This window comes from Nuphar pumila, chromosome 8 (genome assembly GCF_984573655.1).
Source record: "Nuphar pumila chromosome 8, dmNupPumi1.hap1.1, whole genome shotgun sequence".
Lineage (NCBI taxonomy): Eukaryota > Viridiplantae > Streptophyta > Magnoliopsida > Nymphaeales > Nymphaeaceae > Nuphar > Nuphar pumila.
This window is the reverse complement of record NC_143256.1, coordinates 5,951,303-5,972,761: the sequence shown is the minus strand read 5'-3', so window position 1 is coordinate 5,972,761 and position 21,459 is coordinate 5,951,303. Positions and strand designations below refer to the sequence as shown.

The following is a 21,459-nucleotide window of genomic DNA, read 5'->3' as shown; positions in this document are numbered from 1 at the left end:
GTGCTGATGGGGCCTTTTGCAGGATAGAAGCGCATTGTGGCACGCTACATTCCGGATCTTCCTTATCCGCATGAAATGATTTTAGGTTGCACAAGTGGAACACCACATGCACCTTGAAGTTTGGGGGCAGGTCCAGCTTGTACGCTAGGTTGCCCACTTTCCTGGTGATAGTGAATGGTCCCTCATACTTTCTGATCAGTCTGCGGTGTCATCCATGAAAGATGCCTGTGCAATCTGGGTAGAGTTTTACCAACACCTTGTCCCCAACACGGAACCCAGCAGGACGACAATGCTTGTTTGCCTACTTCTTCATCTTCTTGGCCGCTTTGTACAGAAATGCCTTCGCCAACTCGGTCTACTCATGCCAATCTCGAACAAACTGATAGGCAAAAGATGGCATTCCCTTCTCCTACGCGGCTAGAGTGTGCGGGGTCAGCAGCTGCTGTCTCGTGGCTATCTCGAATGAGATATGGCCTAAAGACTCGCTCTTCTGAAAATTGTAGCAAAATTGGGCCACGTCTAGGAGTTTTACCCAGTCCTTCTGATTGACGCTAACAAAGTGCTTGAGGTATTGCTCTAATATTCCATTGATGCACTTCGTCTGCCCATCGGTCTTTGGGTGAAAACTTGTTGAAAATAGTAGATCAAAGCCGAGTAGATGAAACACTTCACGCCAGAATTTGCCCATGAAGCAAGCATCGTGATAGCTCACAATGCTTCTTGGTACACCCCTACGCTTTACCACATGCTTGACGAACAACTCTTCCATCTTTTTTGTAGGGCACTCTTTGGAAGTTGGAATGTAGGTGGCGTATTTAGAGAAACGGTCCACCATCACCAAGATGGAGCTGAAGCCATCTACCTTCGGCAAGCTAACAATGAAGTCCATGAAAATACTTTCCCAAAGACGTTTTGAGATAGGTAGAGGCTCAAAGAGGCTGACAGTCTTCTTGTTTTGCTGAAAGAAGTGGCATATTCGCACATACCCCTCCACATCGTCTCTTATTTGTGGTCAATAGTAACCGCGCTCAAGGAGTGTTAAGGTCCACTTCTGACCTGGATGACATGCCCATAAAGTATCATAGCACTACTTAAGTAATTCGCAACGAAGGCTTCCTCATCGCAGCACGAAGAAGCATGCCCCTTTAGTCACGAGGCGGTCGTCCCTTAGTCAGAATCGTCGAGTCTTTCCCGCCTGCACCATAGAGACAAAGTGTTGCGCTTTCGTGTCCTGTTGCATTCCTTCGCGGATGTGGTTCAACAATGCACCATCCAAGCGAACTTTGGAAGGCTCTGCTTGCACAACCGTCAGTTCTACCTTGTAACTTAGGGCATCAGCAATAACGTTGGTCTTTCTCACCTTATACTCCAAAGTGAAGTGAAACTCAACTAGAAACATTTGCCATCGAGATTGCTTGGGTGTCAGCTTCTTATGCGTCTGGAAATAGCTCGTGGCGATGTTGTCGCATTCTTTAGCTTCTGACTCTAATAAGCAATTGGATAACCCTCCAGTATAATAACTTTGCTGATAGCGAAGTTTGAGGCATTGGTGTGAATTTCGAAGGCTCTAGAGTGATCCAACAGTCGTAGCACTGATTCCCTCATTAGGGTTTTCTTCAAGCCGTCAAAGGTGTTTTAGCAAGCTTCTGTTCAGATCTATACTTGATTCTTCTTTAGCAAATCCGTGAGGGGCGCAACAATGAAGGAGTAGCCTTCGATGAATCACCAATAATAGTTGGCCAAGCCAAAGAATGATCACAACTCTGGTACTTTGGTCGGCGAATTTCATTCATGGATGGCTCTTATCTTCTGCCCATCCATGCGCAGCAAACCATGACCTACGATGTGGCCAATGAAGCTAATCTCCTCTTGGTCAAAAAAATACTTCTCTCGCTTGACATAGAGGTCATTCTCCTTCAATACCTGAAACACTGTTCGCAAGTACCAGACATGTTCTTCCATGCTACTGTTGTAAATCATGATGTCGCCAATATAGACTATCACAAACTTGTCTAATGGTAGAAGATCTTGTTCATCAACATCGTGAATGTGGCTGGGGCATTAGTCAAACCGAAGGGCATCACTAAGAATTCATAGGCATTATAGCAAGTGATACAAGTCGTCTTAGGTTTATCACCATCAACAATCCTCACTTTCCAGTAACTCGATCGTAGATCTAGCTTTGAAAAGATATGGGCATTGTCTACCAGGTCAAAAAAGTCCGCTATCAGTGACAACAGATACTTGTTTTTCACCGTGACCTTATTCAACGCACGATAGTCCACACATAGCCATTTAGAGCCATCATGCTTTGCTGTTTTCACCTTCCCTTCTTTGGTGCGCACGACGACAATGAATGTTTGATCTTTATGCTTGATACTCTTCTTCAATTACATAGCAGATAACATTGAAGACTTACCTCCAAGAGTAAGACACTGCATTGTGTGTAAAAAGTTTGGCCCCAAGATTGTCAACGAATTAAACTTCGACAACATCATCACATTCTGACTGCAAAGAAACTACATGCTCAAAATCATTCTGAAGTCGTCTAGGGACACCACTGAGAAGTTGACTTTGCCAACCCAACTCTCAATTTGGATGGTCACATCCCTTGCTTCACCAAGGATTGCTTGACCTCAGAGTTCAACGTCTTGATGGTCCTCTGCTTTGGCCTAGGTTTCAAGCCCAATCGCTCTGCACCTTTCCGCGAGACGAAGTTATGCGTGACCCCAAAGTACTATTGCCGTAGTAGACTTTTCATTCACAGTGACTTCTAGATACATGAGTTTTTTGCTAACCGACATGCTCTCGATTGCATAACTTCTAACTACGTTAATCATTTGCATGACTTCTATCCTTTGTTGCACGACTTTAGCGTCACTACTTTCCTTCTGTACTCATTGGCATGCCCGTCGTCCTTTACGAGGCGCTTTAGACATTGCCTGACAATATGTCTTTCGCTACAAAACTAGTAAGTCACAACCGGCCCTTTGTTGCCATTATTCTTGTGCTTTCTATAATTCTGCCTCTTGTCAGAATGGTGTTGGGTTGATGATTCACCTTTATTGTCGCGTCGGTCCTCATTTTTGCCTCCGTGGTCTATCTTCTTTACAGCTTTAGTTGATGGAGTAAAGGACTTGTACTGTGTATCCGCCAATCGCTCAACTGTCACATACACATCTTCCAAAGTCTGAGGATTACTCATTTTTACTTCGGACTGTGCCCAAGGCTATAGTCTCATAATAAACCAGTTGAGTTTATCTTCATCCGACATATTGGGTACGTCTAGCATGAACTTCTGGAATGTCTTGATGTAGTCTATCAAGGCTCCAGTGTGCTTGAGTTTTGCCACCATCTGATAAGCTTAATGTTGTATATTCCTTGACATAAAGTAGTTTCATAGCTTATTTTTGAAGGCTTCAAAGGTATCAATCACACAATGACCCATTTCCATGTCACTATGCTTCTGTCTCCACCAGGCTATAGCATATCCGTCGAGTAGAGCTACTGCCGGCTTCACCTTGAGATATTCGGCCAATACATTCTGAATGTCCAAGTAGTCTTCCACCTGAAACAAAAAGTTTTCTATGGTTTTGCTATTTATAAAATCATTTAATTTAGCTAGCCTCGGTACATCTGTTTTTGATGGCCTATCGCAATTTCTGCCATTAAGGGCAACTGTTTGCTACAGAGTGTAATTCTTTAACTAAAGCTTCTTAACTTTAGTCTGTAGGGCGGTCACTGTCGTAGTTAGCAAAGTAATTTGTCCCATCAACAAGTTTACCTGCTCTCGTAGGCTTGTCACCTCATCGTCTAGTCCTCCGAATGACTCAACTGCATGTGAAATCACTTTCTCATACGAAGTCACATCAGCCTCCAGTCTATTGACAATTGCAACCATCTGCTCATGGCTCTAAGGCAAACTCATCTTCTCGATCGTGGCAATATCTTTTCCTTTGATGTTTCACAAGTTGTAATGGTGCGCCATGATGTCTTGCTCATAAATCACGGTTTGTGAGCGCATCTCTCGACACTGACTCCCGAATTTCTTTCCCAGCTCGAGAATGGGCTATGGTACCACTTGTCATGGGCATACTTCTTTAATAGGCCAGTACGACGTGATGATCCTTCCTTACCTTTGCAAGCCTTTCGGTCGCTCACTTGCCGTTGCGAAAGCTTTGATAACAGAGAGTGCAAGAGAGAGAGAGAGAGAATAGAGAGGGAGAGAAAATCACAATCATTCGAAAGCAATCGAGGGTGAACAAAATAAAGTTCTTCACATTTGCATTCTTTCACATTTTTGCCCAAGAGCTCGTTACAGTTCACATCTACGAGCTTACCTTTCAAGGTATTTATGATCCTGAACCAAAGTACATGGGTGGCTCGGAGAAAGCTACAAGTGACTGGATACTTTACATCAAGACTCAACCAAAGCAAAGCAGACTCCAGACACAACTATACAAAGTAGATCACAGAAATACAAATACACTCATCTAATTATCTTTCTATTTTTTATATAATCAATGCAATGCACAACCAGCTAATTAATTTAATTAATTAGGTAGCTCAGGCCCATCGGTGGGCCCGACCTGATAGCTCATGGGATGAATCAGGCCCAACCCCCATGTATATAACAGGTCAGGTTTCAGCCTGATAGCTAATAGGTCAGGGCCTAAAACCTTGACCTAAACCCGGCCCATGGTGGGTCGGATATATCGGCTTGGCTCACTGGGCCGCCCAGCTCATTGCCCACCCCTATGCACAGGTCAACTTGTCAGTATAACATTCTGTGTGTGTCCCCTCGCGGGTTGATCACGATTGGCTAGCAGAAGCTGTGCAAAGATGCTCGAGATAAAGGATGCTGGATCAAATCTCATTGCTTACAGGATGTACCCCCACCGCTTTTACTGGTCAGTCCCCGCAAAGCAATAAGATCAGTGGACCACTCCGGGTTTACTTTGTAGGAGCATGCCCATTGTTGAGGGTTTATACATATTTTGACAGGTCTAAACGCGTTTGTTTGGTTCGCAGGGAAAGATTTTGCCGTGTAAGCGAATAGAATTCTAGAAACATGAATGGTCATTGAAAACATGAATGAGCAAGAAAGCCCTTTAGATTTAGAGAGAAGTAATAGATTATTACGAACAGTGCATTCGTTTGGGGTAGCCCAAGTGACAAAACTAGCTTGGGGAGAAGGAGCTGACCCCTGCGTCTCGTGTTTGACTCTCACTGCTGTCCGGGTGACTTTAACTGGTGGGCTCCTTAAGAGCTTGGGTGTTGGTAACTCCAGCCAGGGTTTACCATGTTCCTAAGATTTCTCATCATCAAAAAAATAAAATAAAACATAAAGTCACAGTACTTCTTGGAAGAAGGATACAAACAGGAAAAAGCTTAGGAACATGTTCACATCCATTCATTTAAGGCTGTCCGGAGAACGGAGGAGACATGAGTGAAAATGGTAATTAATGAAGGTGTAATTAATACCACCTAACCCTTCCATCCTCATCTCCAATCCCATCAGGGGTGGGCAAATGGCCCAGTAGCTCGACCGATCTGGCCCACCATGGGCGGGGTTTGGGTAAAGGTTTTAGGCCTAAACCTGTTAGCTACCGGGTTGGAACCCCACCCATTATATACATGGGCCGGGTCCAGCTCAGCTCACAGGCTACCGGGGCTGGCATGATTGCCTTGAATTATTTATTAATCATTATTAATATAAAAATTAAAAAAATAATTGATTGCATAGTAACTTGATAACTATTACTATTTACCTAATTAGTTGCATTAATTTTATAAAAACTACAAAAATAAGTAGTTGAGTACATGAGAACTTGTTAATTATTTATTATTTACCTAATTAATTACACCAATTAGTTGGGTTTGGGCCGGGTCTTGGCCCAGACTGCTTCACATTGGCCCATTGGGCCAATTGGTTGGGTCATGGGCTGCTCTTCAAACCCGAGCCTGTTAAGAATGGGGCCATCTTCAGGTCGGGCTGCACCCTAGGGCCCGATGACCACCTCTACTCTCATCTCCTCTTCAACACTGGCTCCCAAAAACACAACATTAATGATGGGTTTAGGGATGCAAATAGTTCATATTCCGAACAGTTAAATACATGGGTATTCAGATATATGGGATTCTAAAGAAGCAAAAATCTCAAAACATCCATCCGACCCATTTGCATCTCTCTCTCTCTCTCTCTCTCTCTCTCTCTCTCTCTCTCTCGTTACTATTAGGCACCGAGCTTGTTTGTGATATGCAAACTGTAGGGATGGCAGTGGGGCGGGGCGGGGGACAAGGTCTCCACCCCTGCCCCGCCTCAAGATTTTATCCTCCACCCCCGCCTCCATCCCCGGTGGGGATGGATTTTATCCTCCACCCCCGCCTTCATCCCCGTTTCATGTCCTCCATCCCCGGTTCAAACGGGGATGAAGCGGGGCGGGGATATTGCGGGGAAAAGTGGTCGGGGTGGGGTTGGGGCGGGGATGAGGCGGGGCGGGGAAAAGTGCACGTCCATCCCCGCCTCCACCCCCGGACGGGGATGGATTTTAACCTTCGGCCCCGCCTCGATCTCCGTTTCATACCCTTCATCCCCGGTCCAAACGGGGCGAGGCGGGGCGGGGCCCCGCTTTCCCCCGGTCCACTGCCATCCCTAGCAAACTGCATCTATTCTTTGATTGATCAAGTTCAAGCAGATGCAAAATTAATGATAGAAATTAATTCCTAGACCCTTGTTGTAATTATTGAGAAATACCTTTGGTTAGTTCAATTTTCCCACGTCCATTTTTTTTTTTTTTATGAATGCATCCCACATCTATTTTAATGTATTGAAGTTTTTGCATCCCCAAGACATGACTAGTCCCATCGTTTTACCACGAGTAAATTAAAAAGCTCTGGTTGGAGGTGAAAAACTTTCACCTTTACCTCATCCTCCTTCCTATGTAAAAAGGAGAATATTGTGATCTGGAAGGCAGACAGCATCGTACTATTTTGATTCCACTACAAGACCAATAGTATCGACAACCAGCAACAGCATGGCCATCTGCACGTTGGCATACTATTTGTTGCCCCTCCCTTCTCCTGATTGATAAACCAATGAAAATGCCACCTTTCTGGCCTCATTTACAAACTATGTAATCTTGACTGTTGATCCTGATGAAGATGATGGTCTATATATGTCAGTGTGGTCCATTCACACCAACCCAGCAACAGGTTCTCATGTCTCATATCTTACCATATATGCACAAGGCTTCCTCATGCTGACATTGTGCAATGAATAATGATATTCTCAATCAATAATGGAGGTCCTCAGATCCAGACAAATTGGGGGATGATCAAGATTAGGTGTCATCATTTCCATCTTCAATTTCTAAATAGTAAAAAAGTACATAAATTAAGATAAAAAAACGAAATTATTATAATACCACACATCAGCAACTTTGGATCTCTTAGATCTTTCTGGTGTCATATTAGTGTGCCAACCAACCAACTCTGCAACAAAACCTTTATTAAAAGCCTTTTTTTTTTTTTTAACCAACGGGGCTCCGCTTGTCTGATAAGAGCAGCTACAGCTAGTGCAGGTCACCTTGTGTTGGGAGGTTGCAGGTTCAAAACCCATTGGTCTAGTTGTATAACCTGTTGCTGGGTTAAAAATCATCTACACATAAGAATTAGACTAATGGCACCAATAAAAATATCGAATGATGAATTCCACTGTTCTTGTGCTAAAAGCCTTCCATCATATGAATCGAGGGACCAAGTAGGTGAGCATGTGCAGCTATCTCCTCCACATATGAGCTGTGGGTGTCGATGAGCCTAATGCTGTCTAAACTAAAATATAAAACTGTGCGGCTTTTAATTGTTTTACCATCTTTCTTGATGGGAGCACCCCACAAGTATGAATTCGAGTGGGTGGGCATGCAGTATAGGGTAAGGAATGAGATGAACTGTTTGTGGCTCAGCTTGTGTTCGGCTCATAAAGAGCTCGTTCGAACTCATGAAATATATGCTCTGCAAGACAAACACAAAGAATGAGTATTAAGCTGGAGTTGGTTGATATAATCTTGTTAACTAGTAATAAATATGTTCTACACAGATTTTCTATCATGAAGTGTAGTTGGTTGATGTGTTTGGCTTGAAAGCAATAGAGTTAGCAATGTATTAAGCCAGTCTGATCAGCTTGACTCAGAGATTATTAATTTTAATCTTAAAAAGTTTAACCTTTTTTTTATATATATAACGACTCAGCTCGATCTCCTGGCTTGGCTTGTTACAAGAATGAGCCGAGCTTGAACACCTTCTGTTTGGTTTGTAGGCTAATGATGATGCAGGGATGAGTATTATATGAGGTTTTGTAGGGTTGTAAAGCTTGCCCCCACAAAAGTAACATCAATGAGGGGTTGCTTCATGTGTAACCTGTGAAGGTCACCAAAGGAGGGCGTTGTGTCCCTCCTACAACCACAACTTTGATGACATGAGGTATCCAATTCCATCAAATCCTGCCCCCTTTGGCTGAAAACACAAAAGAGAGCGTTGTCGTGTGTGAAAGAATCAATGAACCTAGCTCCCCCTCCCCTCTGGCTTTTACCAACTCTAGGGGAAGACCAAAAGGGTGACGAATCAAATTCATTTTCTTTTTTATCTGTTATGCTAAAAGAAGATCATGTGCATGATGCAGTAGAGATTCGGAATAATGCAACTGATTACTTGTGCTTTGACTCCCAATTAAAGAATTGGAAAAGAAGGTGATGAGCAAGGTGGTTGATGGAAACATGGATGGCCCCATTTACAAGAAATTCTAACTACTATGATAATATGTAGAAAAAGCTGAGATATGCATGAAATTGCTAAAAAATATGAAAAATTAACGCAAGAGCAAATAATAAATAAAAAAATACTAGATTTAATCTCAATTATGAATTCTCAACTTTTGATTGCCTTTAATCCTACATCCTTTCTATATTTACAACCGAAGAATTCCAATTCTATTAGACTCCTTAAACTGATAACTATCTAAAAGCTAAAACTCATCCTAATATAATAAAACATAGACATTAGATTCAAGATCTATTACAAAATAAGTCAAATATTAAGATATCCAAATTAAATATTATAGATCTCAAATGATCCAATTAACAAAGTATACCCTGATATGTATCATTCTGCTCCTACATCATTCTTTTAGAATTGGAGAAAGACTTGCCCTCAAGTCTTAATCCCGCTTATGCTTTTTCCAATCGCGATCCACATATTAATTAGTTCAGATCCTGGCCTCAAAACTCAAAGAAAATGACTCAATCAAAGAACAAACCGGAGTTTGAAGGCCCAAACTGAAGTGTACAATCTTTGATACGGTATATGATTATGGTCTAAACCGGTGTAAATTTCGCTCCAAACCAGTCCCATAAAGGAGAACAAACTCAAATGCAATTGAGCCGGGTCTCTTACTCATAATCAAGGGGAACCAATTTGAGAATGAACCGGTTCTCCTTGAACCATCGGGTTGCTCACCTGACTGAGAGAGAAGATGGGGGAAAGAGGGAGAGGCGAAGGAGCCTGACCTCTCCCTCTGTCTAAGAGAGATGATATGGTGCTCGTGAGCACCTATTCTCACCTATCACCTATTAGAAAGTATAGTTGTAGGTTGCATATTCTCAATCAGACCTTATAGATGTACTTAACATAATTTATTTGATAGGAATCATGTTTTTTGAACATAAAAATAAAAAAAATTTAAGTCATTAAATTTTGGTATATTGTAAGCTGATGATTTAATTTTGAATATCACGAAACACCTGCATGTGTGTCACATTTGCGAGTTTGCAAAGCAAAATGTGCAGGAACTTTGATTTTCGCAAGGTCTTAGTGAAGATGTTTTAAATTAACATAGGTGGGTTAGGGATGGCAGTGGACCCGGGTGGGGATGGGGGATAAGGTCTCTACCCCTGCCCCCATCTCAAAATTTTGTCCTCTATTCCTGTCTCCATCCCCTTACTGGTTTTGATTTTAACTTTCATCCCTGGTTCATTCTCTGTTTCATGTCTTCCGTCCTCGCTCCAAACGGGGCGAGATGGAACTAGCCCCGTGTACCCTCGGCACTGTCATCCCTAGTGGGTATACAAGGTTCTCAGACCCAAGTGAGAGAGAATAAACAATGGAGAGAGAGAGAGAGAGAGAGAGAGAGAGAGAGAGAGAATAATGGGGAGGGTTTAGGTTGAAAATTGAAATGGTGGGGGAGGGTTTACAATAATACCAAGGTATGAGGATAGACTGTAACCCTACTTTAAAGTATATGGTTTTACAGCTGTACATGCATGCACACCCCTAAGGGATAGAAACCAAAGGCAAAGCAGTAGGAGAGAATAATGCGTCTAGCTTCCATATTAATCCAAAAACAGCCCTTGAGAGACCAAAAATATATATATATATATATATATATATATATATATATATATATATATATATATATATATATATAGCGCCAAGAGACATGGAGTACACTGTTTGTATTACTATAATCCGAGTTGGCGGATGAAAGTTTTAGCATCATACATTCTTACATTAAGAATTCAACGTGGTGCAAGAGATTGAATTCTACTTTAAAAAAAAAGTTTTGCCGTATCACATGCGAAGATAATCCAAGTGGGAAAAGTGTAGGTCCATGTTGTAAGAATCGTCTTGAACCCTAATCGATTCACGTTTTGAATCAGCCAACTTTTAAATAAGCAGAAAGACACGTGTCAAAAATATTAAAACACCATTGTAATATTAAAAATATAAAAACTATTTTAACCATTTTTTAGATTTATCTGAAAATTAGCCGGTTCAGGTCAGTTTCATATGGATTTTCCAAGGATATGATAAGAAATGGCCAATTTGCAACGATACTGGATTAAAAATATGGCTAATATAGTAATTAAACTAAGTGGAGGTGTGAGGCATGATTAGGGGTGTCAACGGGTTGGGTTTGGTTCGAACTCAGGTGGAACCAGATTTGGACCATATTTTTGGGTATGGTATCGGGTTCAGACCCGAATCTAATCGGGTCTACTATAAGAGAAATCATACTCAGATCCGATAAGAACTACATGAACCATACCCGGTAAAATAATATTTTTTATTATTTTTACATTGAAAATTTGCGAGTCTTAATCGAAACTCGGGTCAGTGTCTGGGTATGATATAAAATTTCAAACTATACCTGGGTCGACTATGTATTAATCGCCGGGTCTGGACCCAGGTCTTAATTAATCGGGTCTTCTTATTTGTCACCATACCCGGACCCTATAAGGTTTGGTTCGGGTCGGGTCCAGGTAAATCTCACCCGTTGACACCCTAAGCATGACATTCTGTACATTCTTTCATTCTGTTAAGTTAACCCTAAGGTATCCAATTCACTCTTGTAAAGGTAACCCTATATACAAAATATCAGGCTCCTTCCTTACCCTTTTGATCTGGCTCCGCGTGATGATACAAAAGCTATGCATGCACCTGTGAAATATTCGTAGGCTTGATGGAGCCCTCCATGATCACATCCTTTTGGCCTTCTCTGATCTCAGAGGGACCACTTGCTTGGTCTTGAGCGGTGCTGTCAGTGTCGGTATCGGCTCCGTATCGTTTGGCCAACGATTCAGGTGAATCGGTTGATATCGATACTCAAGCTAAGTAGTTTTGAATTGGCTAAAAAAATAATTTTAGCCACAAAGTATCCTAGATTATCCTTGGGCCTAGTTAGTTAGTTTTTATTTATTTATTTATTTATTTATTTATTTATTTATTTATTTACATGACGAAACCGCTTTCAGGATCATAGACTTAGCCGCACTGGCTCAGTCCGACATACTTACGATTACTGTCCTGACAACACAAAACTCTGTGAGCTTAATTATATACCCTTGCCTTCAGGGAATCGCCACGCTTCAGCTTGCACAAAGAGTGATGCCCATGAGATTCGAACCTAGACCGCCTGCCTAGCGTCCTAGGCCCCATCCCACTGTAACAAACTCCTTTGGGGCTGGCCTAGTTAGGTTTGGCACGTAACAGAAAATAATGAACCCAAATTGAGGTGTTCAAGCAAGGCTTTTTTTCCCTGGAAGGAAGGGAAAACAGAGACAAACATATTACAACACATGAAAAAAGATCAGAATTGGATTTGATAATAGGAAAAACCCACGAAAGGTTATTAGAAACTGCGGCCATGCCAACACATATTGAGCTGTTCAAGAAGGTTTGGTTTGTTTTTTTTGTGGCTAATTGAACTGAGCTTGACCTCAAAGCGCCGAGCACGAGCTGGCTCGCTTACAAGAAAAAAAAAATGTTTGCTAAAAGCTGAAATAATAGGATTTTTCTTTGAAGGCAGGAAGCAGGGATGCAAAAGGTTTGGATCCGAGACACCTAAATACATGGGGATTCAAATTGAAATCGGATCTGGAACAGCAAAAAATTGCAAAACCTCCATCCTAGACACGACCTATTTGCACTCTAGCTAGGCTTAGTGTACCAAACTCAAATTAAGTCTTTTACAAAAAAACACATTGTCTCAAAAGCTGAAAGCAATAATATTTGAACTCTAAACCTATTGCCTGCAAACCAAACAATATGTCAATATGTGGTATAAAATATATATCTAAAATATATGCATCTCTTCAAAAACTGAGCATACAAGCCAAACTACGAGTAGCTCATCTCATTTCCCAAACCTACGTGGGACCTCCATCCCCTATAAAAAAGATGACATAATGGCAAACCTTTGGGATTTGAACTTGCAACGTCCCAACACAAGGTGACGTGCACTAGCTTCTCCTACCAGAGAACATGTGCACACACCCATCGTGTTATCTTTGATGATACTGCTAACCTAACTAATATCCGACTTACTGGCATTGAAACTCAATAATTGCATTGCTATCTCGGGGAATCTTGTAGATGTGGCTCGACTCGACAGTGCCGTTCCTTAGTCCATATTCATAAACTTGGGTTCTGAATGAAGGTTAAGATCATATCCGATATAGTACGCGACATTAGCTAATATGGATCTAAAATTAGAGCCCAAACGCCCCGGCTAAGGTTCAGCTTCATGCTGCACCCCCGGTTGGGCTTGGGTGTTCTATCTCCGGCTAGGTTTAAACTTGGGTATATTTAGCAGCATGAGATTTTTGCTGCTGCAAGCTTGGGGTGACCTTGGATGCAACTGGGACAGCATCACCTTCCCTAGACAGATCCTTACAGGGAGCCAAGTTACAGTCCAAAGGAAAGAAATGGATTTTCTTGTGGCGTGTATGGGTTTTGACGGTGTAAAAATTGGTGTGGCAGGAGCTCAACAACCGGATTTTTAGAGAAAAGTGCAATGGGCCGGATCATCTGCTTCATCTCTTGCGTTGGGAGCTCACTTATGGGGCTCACGGAAAAATGGCCGGACGGTTCTATTTCTTGTATGGGCCACAATCAGATTTTCTGTAAAAGAGTTTTTGGCTGCAGCACTTGGGATTTCATAGTAGTATGGGGTAATTCTTGTATAGCTCTGCTTTCCCTGGTTTTTAGAGTCTGTAATGGTTGTGATACCTCATCACCTTCTTGCAACGACTTCATTGACTGTATATATTTTCATTCAAAGAAAAGCAAGAGGAGGGTGATCTATTATTTAATGCATTCAATTGAGACTGTCTTTTTTCCTAGTTGTTACTAGTTTGAATGTGTTGTTCATTTATGGTATATAAAATGTAACACATAACTTCAACTTTGTGATCATTGTGTAGTATATATGCTTCTAGAAGAGATGCATGCATGTCCCACACGGTTCTAGTCTTCTAGATTGGTCACCAAGTTCAATGGTTGGTAGTCAGTTCATTCAAGGTACATGAACATTGAGCTATAATAATTTCATGAACATATGGATCCAGAGTATCTTGATGAAACGATAACACATGGCCATGGCTGTTACGGGTCTTATTCTGAATCATATGAGCACGATGGCTCCAGTGATTCATCAAAGATTGTTGGTTCTTTGGAGTGATAAACAAACTTATGAACTGCAAGTACATTGCAGGTCATACTGTCTAATAAGTCGTGAAAAAAAAAATCAGAGTGTCCATGTGACTTTGCTGTACTTGGCTTTTGCCATGCCGCCTGATGCACCCAGTTGGGGATGCTAATAATTAAGATAAAAAAGAAATTAGAGAGTCCATGCGACTTTGCTGTACAAAGGATGTTAGTTCTGTGAACTACATGCCACCTGATGCATTCAGTTGGGGATGCTATTAAGTAGGGGTGAGCAAAAAAACCACGATCCAACCAACCTGGACCGGACCGTACCCAACCGGCTAATTTTGGATCGTAACCGTCGGGTATGGTTCGGTTCTTGGTTCTAATTTTTCAAAACCAGCGGGTACCGGTTTGGTTTCCGGTTTCGGGTGAGAACTACTCAACCGGCCCAACCGAACCGGTCCTATATATAATATGAACTTATATTTTTGAAAATGAAATCATTTGCCCGAAGGCCCATCTCTTCAGTCCAAAAGAAAAGCAGCCTAAACCAAAATGAAAAAACCCTACCCTCAACTCCTCAACCTTCGCTGCAGCCTCCTTCTCTCAGTCCTCCTCTAGTCTTGAGTCTCAGCTAATTCTCCCCGAACTTCGTTTATATGTCATGGTTTATATGTCAAACAGGCTCAAGGCCTTTGTGTACCTGTGGCCAGATCTTTGTGAAGTTTCAAGATATTATGGTTTATATGTTATGATTTTAGGATGTTCCATTTACAAAAAATGTTCCATTTCAAGATGTTTGGGGATGTTACGGTTATAGTCCCATTTACAAAAAAGGTAAAACATAACTTCTTTGCAGAAAATTGGGTAAGCATTAAGACCGTAACCGGGATCCAACCAGAACCAAACCAGACTGGTGGTTCGGTTCTTGGTTGGATCCATGAAACGAGCGGGTGGTTCAGGGTTCACAATTTGCGAAACCGGCCCCTAGCATATGGTTTTCGGTTCTAGGATAGGAACCATCCATCCTGGACCGATCACCCCTACTATTAAGAGTTAACTATTGAAGAGAATGTAAACAATATCTGTACATGTAGGTAGGGGTGTCAACGGATTCAGGGAGAACCCGACCTAGACCTAGACCAGATTTGAGATGATGGTATCGGGTTCAGACTCAGGTCTACTAGGATCCACTATAAGAGAAACCATACTGGGATCCTATAAGGATTACATGAACCCTACTCAGACCATACCTGGTAAAATAATAATTTTTTATCATTTTTACATTGAAAAATTGTGAATTTTAATTGAAACTCAGGTCGGGCCTGAGTCTGGTATGAAATTTCACAAACCATACCCACTTTATATACTAATCGGATCCTTCAGGTCCGACTCTGATTCTGATTCTGATTGGGCTTTCTCAATTATCACCAAACCCTGACCTTATAGAGTTTGGTACAAATCGGGTATGAGTCAAGCCCGACTCATTGACACGCTTATGTATATGACGACTGCGAACTGTATGATGGCAGTACCATATTAGAGCATTTTCCCTCAATAAAAGCTAAAAAAAAGATTCCATATTAGAAGCTTAGAGCAGCCAATTCTATAAGATTGCAGGAAAAAAAGATTGCAGGAAAAAAGGATTGCACTATTCCAGTACAAATTGGTAATAATAATATAAGGTGGGAGTGCGTGTGGCTAATGTTCCTGGGCAAGTAGGGATTAGGCAGTTTGGCTCATTCAGGATAGTAGCTTTGAACTGGATTCCTTTTTCCCACCGAATCAAAGTTTGGCGAATTTGGGCTTAGAAGTTTCTCAAAAACAGAAAAAGGAAAAGTAAAGGTGAGAAAGGCTAAACATGGCATCCTGTGGGACCTAGAAGCTTGTAGAATGATCTCTTGAGTAAATTTATTCCCTGGAAAAGGATAGAGGTGTAAATTGAGTCAGCAAGAAAAAGGGGAGAAGGAAGAGTGTCTTTAGGTTAGGTCCGGAAAAGGTGGATTATTATGGGAAAGATGCATTGAATGGGCCGATATTTGTGGTGTGGGGTTTCATAATGAGAGAGAGAGAGAGAGAGAGAGAGAGAGCTTGAAGATCATTAACAAATTAGATTTTAGCACAATATTTTTGGGGTGGGGGAAAGAGAAAGGGGGAGAGGGGTTGATAGAAAAAAGACAAGGGGGAAGGATCAAATAGGAATTCAGGAGAGGGGGGCTGTACCGACCCAAAATTTGGGTTTTTCTCTAACCTTCTTCCCTCCCTCTCCTTTTATTCTTTGGGTGACGTGTGATCAAGGGGGGTGTGGCAAAGGCCCATGAGCCTCGAACCAAACTTGTCAGTCCTCCTCTCTCCCCCTCTCTAGGAGGAATAAGAGACTTCTGATGCATTCGGTGTTTGGAGGGTACTTGTTGGAAGAGGTTTTTGTGATCCTGCTGCTGCTTGTTTCTGTTGTTGGCGGGGGTGGGAAGTCGGTGGTGGTGGTGGTGTTAAGGAAATTGACGACGCCGTTATGCCTACTCTCGTCAAGTATAGCGGTAAGGGATCTCTTCCTTCCTTTCCCTTCTTGTCTTCTCTTCTTATTCTCTCTCTTTTTTTTTTGTTGGTTAAAAAATTGTTTGTTTGTTTGCTTCTTTCATTCTTTCTTTTGATGAAGATCTTGTTATTTGAATTTGGTTTGTTGGGTGTTCTTGTTTCCCATAAATGGTTGAGATTTTTTATTTGGTTAAATCTTCTTGATTTGGTTCTTTTTCGATTTCCCTGAAACCAGATGTTTCATTTCATGCCTTCCTCTTTAGTTGAAGTTGGTGCCTTCGATGTTTGCTTTTCTTTCCTTTTTCCTTTTTTTCTGTCTCCCATCTTCCTTTCTTGTGTCAAGCTTTCCTTTGATTTTTTCTTTTGGGAGTTTTAAGACGCGTGCAATTGTAACATTAGACTGGGTTGGACCCTATTCTTCGTTTGTTTTGGTTTTAACAATTCACAGAGCAAACTATAGTTCTTATTGTAGAGGATGGTTGTTAGCATATTGTTGATTCATGATTCCTTTGGTCATCTTTCTCTTGGAGGAGGAATGGGCTCCCTTAAAGTGTGGATTCATTGGATTTGGGGCTATGATTTTTTTTTTTGTAGTTTTGGTAGAGTTCGTGTTTACCTTCTTTGGGGTCTTCTGTTTTCTGCCACGTCTTTGGGTTTTTAGGACAAACCGCTTAACCGGTTCTATATTTGGTTTTTGTTTGGCTGCAGGGGATGAAGGTTTCTGCTCAGCAGGGCCCTTCGGCTCGAACCTCATGGATTCGAGCCTCATCCTTTCTCTATCGCCTCGCGTTGATGTCTACTGCTCGCATCGGAAGCGGGCTCGGATCAGCGCCCCTTTCGTCCTCAGAGAAGAAGAGCGACCACCACGGAAGATCGTCCCCTCGATCGACATGCTCCCGGATGAATGCCTCTTTGAGATCTTCACGAGGGTGGCCAGCATCCGAGACCGAAGCGCCTGTGCCTGCGTTTCCAAGCGATGGCTCATGCTGCAGAGCAGCATCCGCAGGTCTGAGATCGTTCAGCAACCCATCGATTGCAATTCTGTAAATGCCACAAAGGAGGCCTCTGAAACCAACAAGGATGCGGACCTCCAGAACCTCGATCCGGAGGTGATGGATGTCGATGGCGGTGATTCAGAGGAGGAAATTGGAAGCAGTGATGGATATCTTACACGGTCCTTGGAAGGTGAGAAGGCCACTGACGTTAGACTTGCAGCCATTGCCATCGGCACTGCCAAGCTCGGTGGTCTGGGTAAGCTTCTGATACGGGGTAGCAACGGAACTCGTGGTGTCACGGATGTTGGTCTCGCCGCCATCGCCCGGGGGTGCCCCTCGCTCAAGGCTCTCTCCATCTGGAATGTCTCCACCATCAGTGACAAAGCGCTCTGTGAAATCGCTGAGGGGTGTCATCAATTGGAGAAGCTTGATCTATCTCGTTGCCCGATGATCACGGACAAGGGATTGCTTGCGATCTCAGAGAAGTGCCCGAATCTGTCGTCGCTAACCTTGGAGTCTTGCCCGTGCATCGGTAACAAGGCGGTGCAGGCTCTCGGCCAGTCATGCGTGAACCTTCAGTCCGTCAGCATCAAGGATTGCCCCCTCGTTGGTGATCAAGGTGTGGCTGGTCTGGTTGTCTTTGCTGCGAACCTTACAAAGATCAAGCTTCAGGGAGTGAATATATCTGATGCTTCCCTCGCTGTGATCGGTCACTACGGTAATTCTGTGACTGAATTGTCCTTCATGGGCCTTCAAAATGTATGCGAGCGTGGGTTCTGGGCTCTCGGCACTGCCCATGGTCTGAAGAAGCTCAAGACCTTCACTGTATCATCCTGCAAGGGGATGACAGACATGGGGCTTGAAGCCATCGGCGTTGGCTGCCCTGTTTTGAAACATCTTTGCTTGCGAAGGTGCTATTTTGTATCTGATAACGGGTTGACAGCGTTTGCCAGAGCGGCGGTGATGCTGGAGAATTTACAGTTGGAAGAATGCAACCGGATTACTCAGACTGGTATCTTGGCATCTTTCTGCAACTGCAAGGCAAAGCTGAAGACGCTTAGTCTGGTGAAATGCATGGGCATCAGGGATCAAAACGTGGGCTTCTTTCCCCTGCCTTCATGCAATTCGCTGCGATCGCTCACCATCCAGGATTGCCCTGGTTTGGGGAGCCAGGGCCTAGCTGTTGTAGGCAAGGTTTGCCCTCGGTTGCAACAGGTTGATTTCAGCGGAGTCACGGGCATTACCGATTCTGGTGTTTTGTCCCTGATAGAGAGCTGCGAAGCTGGTCTTGTGAAGGTGAACCTCAATGGGTGCACAAACCTGACTGATAATGCCGTTATTCTCCTGGTGATGCTTCATGGTGGGAGCCTGCAGCTCTTGAACCTTGGTGGTTGCAGGAGGTTGACGGATGAGAGTTTGAAGGCCATCCTGGTCAACTGCCCTTTGCTGCAGGACCTGGACATGTCGGGGTGCTCGATCACCGATCATGGTATTGTTTCCCTCCCCTTGTGCGTGAAGGGGCTGCCCGATCTGCAGATCCTCTCTCTTTCTGGCTGCTCACAGTTGTCGGATAAGAGTTTGCCGGTGTTGGGGAACCTGAGTGGTTCTCTTGTGGGCTTGAACCTTCAACACTGCAACTCGATCAGCAATACAGCAGTTGGGTGGCTTGGGGAGCGGATGTGGAGGTGTGACATCCTCTCTTGAACTGGTGGAAATGGATGAAGAAAGAGGGTGGCTGGAGAAAACACATATCTGGTTTAAGTAACTCTTGAGGCAGATTGTCTACGTCTCCATCTCCACCTTGGGTAGCTTTTAGTTCTGTGTTCTGTTTTTGGGCTCATTTGTTTGGTGTCTTCTCTAATGGGCCTTGTTCAGTAGAGTAGTAGAAGAAAGAAGAAGGTAGTGGGAGATAAAGGAAAACTTGGTTGTTTTCCGAGGGCTCTCTGTGTTTTTGCGGGTTCTTCGTTAGCCCGTTAGTCATTAGGCAACCTTGTAGTTTGGTTGCTGCTTTGGACAGAGTTGCTCTCGGGAAGAATCACCATGTTTTCTCTTCGAATGGTTAGAGTTTTTCCCTTTGGTTGTTGGTCTTTTTTTACAGGGACCTGGTTTTGCACTCAGTTAGCACAGTCATGGTGCTGCTGGTGTTTCGGCCATGCCTCTTAATTTGGTCTATCCTGTCAAGTCTCTGCAGTGTCTGGTTGTTCTCATGGTGGGGTCAAGTTTGGATTGATTCTCGTGTGGTGGGTCTGCAACTCGTCTGGTGGCCGTGGCTATCATTTTTATGTTTTTGCTCCTGTGGGTGGCTTTGGTGATAGCTGCAAATTTGTTTGGATTTGCCATGACAACCAGTGTTGGTTTTTTTTTCATCAAGCCAAAACCATAGTTTTTTTTTCCAGGCTGCTTTATGTAAGAGCTGTACCCCCAACATGATACATTAATGTAGTTTATTATTATATACGTGTGAGACAAGCTATTCTCTCTCTCTCTCTCTCTTTCTGTCTGTAAGTAAGCCAGCCCAAGTTAAATGAGTCGAGCTAGAGCTAGCTTGCTTGCAAAAGAAATGCATGTTTTCAAAATTAAAGATGATAGATTTTTACCAATGGTGGCTCCCCTTTTTTGACAGGAGCTGTTAGTGCACTAAACCTTTGTGTTTGGAGGTTGCAAGTTCAAAACTCAATAGTACCATGTATAAATTAACTTCTGGGGGTCTGCCTCAAGGTTGTTAAATGCGATGAGGCGAAGCGAGGCGTTGAGCCTGGGCTTCGCCTCTGAGGCGTACGCCTCAGCCTCTCACAACTGGAATGGAAGTGAAGCTGTGGGAGGGGAGGCAGTAAGAGAAGGACCACCCGCCCAGCTGGTACGGAAGCGAGGGATATGCCGGTCGTCCGGTGGTCGGAGAAGACTGAGCAGCAGCTGCAGTACAGCAACTCCGGTGGTCGGTGGTCACAACTGGTCGGAGGTTGATGAGGGGCGCATCACAGCAACACCTCAGTACCTTGAGCGTGCGCCTCACCTCTGAGGCGTACGCTTCAGGTACTGAGGCGTACGCCTCTCACAACACTGGTCTGCCTAACCACAGCTTGCCTATAAAAAAAAAAGATAATTATCTGGCTTGCCAAATTTATTTTACAAGTCGATTTCTTAGCTTTAATTGTGTGATTCGCCTGCGTCCACCCTGTCCCATTCGGTAAAGAACTGAACCGTCTCTGATGCTATTAGAACCACGAGGGTGATTGTGGTCCACAGCGTCCCTGTCAGGTCATGTGCTGTTTGTATTGCCCTATCCTTGTAGTGAACGCCAGAGACTCGGAGACATATCACGATGCCGCATGCTATGCGTAAGCACCCACCCACAAAACTGGTGGAAATTATTGTGACGGCATGCGTAGACATCTCCATGAAGACTGGTGAAATTTATTGCTCTATCATATCTTGGGTGATAACACGATTCATTCCAGTCAAGTGGGGAAGAAGAAGAAGAAGAGGAGGATTTGGTTTACAAGGTAGACAAGTAGTTAATAGTGCCCACAAGTGCTCCACACACCTGGTTAGGTCGGGCTTAAGGCCATCAAGTTGAAGGAGGTCAAGAGTTCGATACTTGGAGACTACATCTTTGGCCACAAGACTCGAACAAACGCCAAACTATCTTGGTTGGGTGTTAACCACTGTCAACATATGACACCTCTTGACCTTTTAATAAGATGCCCAAACTCCAAACCATAGTGATCTGATGGTATTCTCATGATAAAAAAATAAAATAAAATTATTTAATAATATTTTAACATAATCAATAGCATTAGCAATACAAAAGGAATCAAAATACTAGGATATAAGTCGGTGAATCGTGGCTCAAAATGAACCAAAGCCGGAAATAAAAGGAGAAGATAAGGCTTGGTAAAGGCCAAGATAATCTTTTCCTATTCAGTTGTTCAATGAAAAGGACAGT

The 21,459-nt window shown here is 43.1% G+C and overlaps 1 protein-coding gene across 1 annotated transcript; it reads left to right on the top strand.

Annotated features, from left to right (window-relative positions):
- Nucleotides 1–16,083: 16,083 nt before the first annotated feature.
- Nucleotides 16,084–19,968, top strand: LOC149829501 (EIN3-binding F-box protein 1-like). The gene is made up of 2 exons (XM_090015984.1): nucleotides 16,084–16,520; nucleotides 17,227–19,968. Exons 1-2 carry the CDS (start codon nucleotides 16,496–16,498, stop codon nucleotides 19,215–19,217), a joined length of 2,016 nt encoding a protein of 671 aa, XP_089872110.1. The 5' UTR covers nucleotides 16,084–16,495; the 3' UTR covers nucleotides 19,218–19,968.
- Nucleotides 19,969–21,459: the final 1,491 nt, after the last annotated feature.

Coding starts and splice junctions, on each gene's coding strand:
- LOC149829501 (XM_090015984.1), top strand. CDS start 16,496: ATGCCTACTCTCGTCAAGTATAGCG. Junction 16,521..17,226: donor TACTCTCGTCAAGTATAGCG/GTAAGGGATCTC, acceptor GTTTGGCTGCAG/GGGATGAAGGTTTCTGCTCA.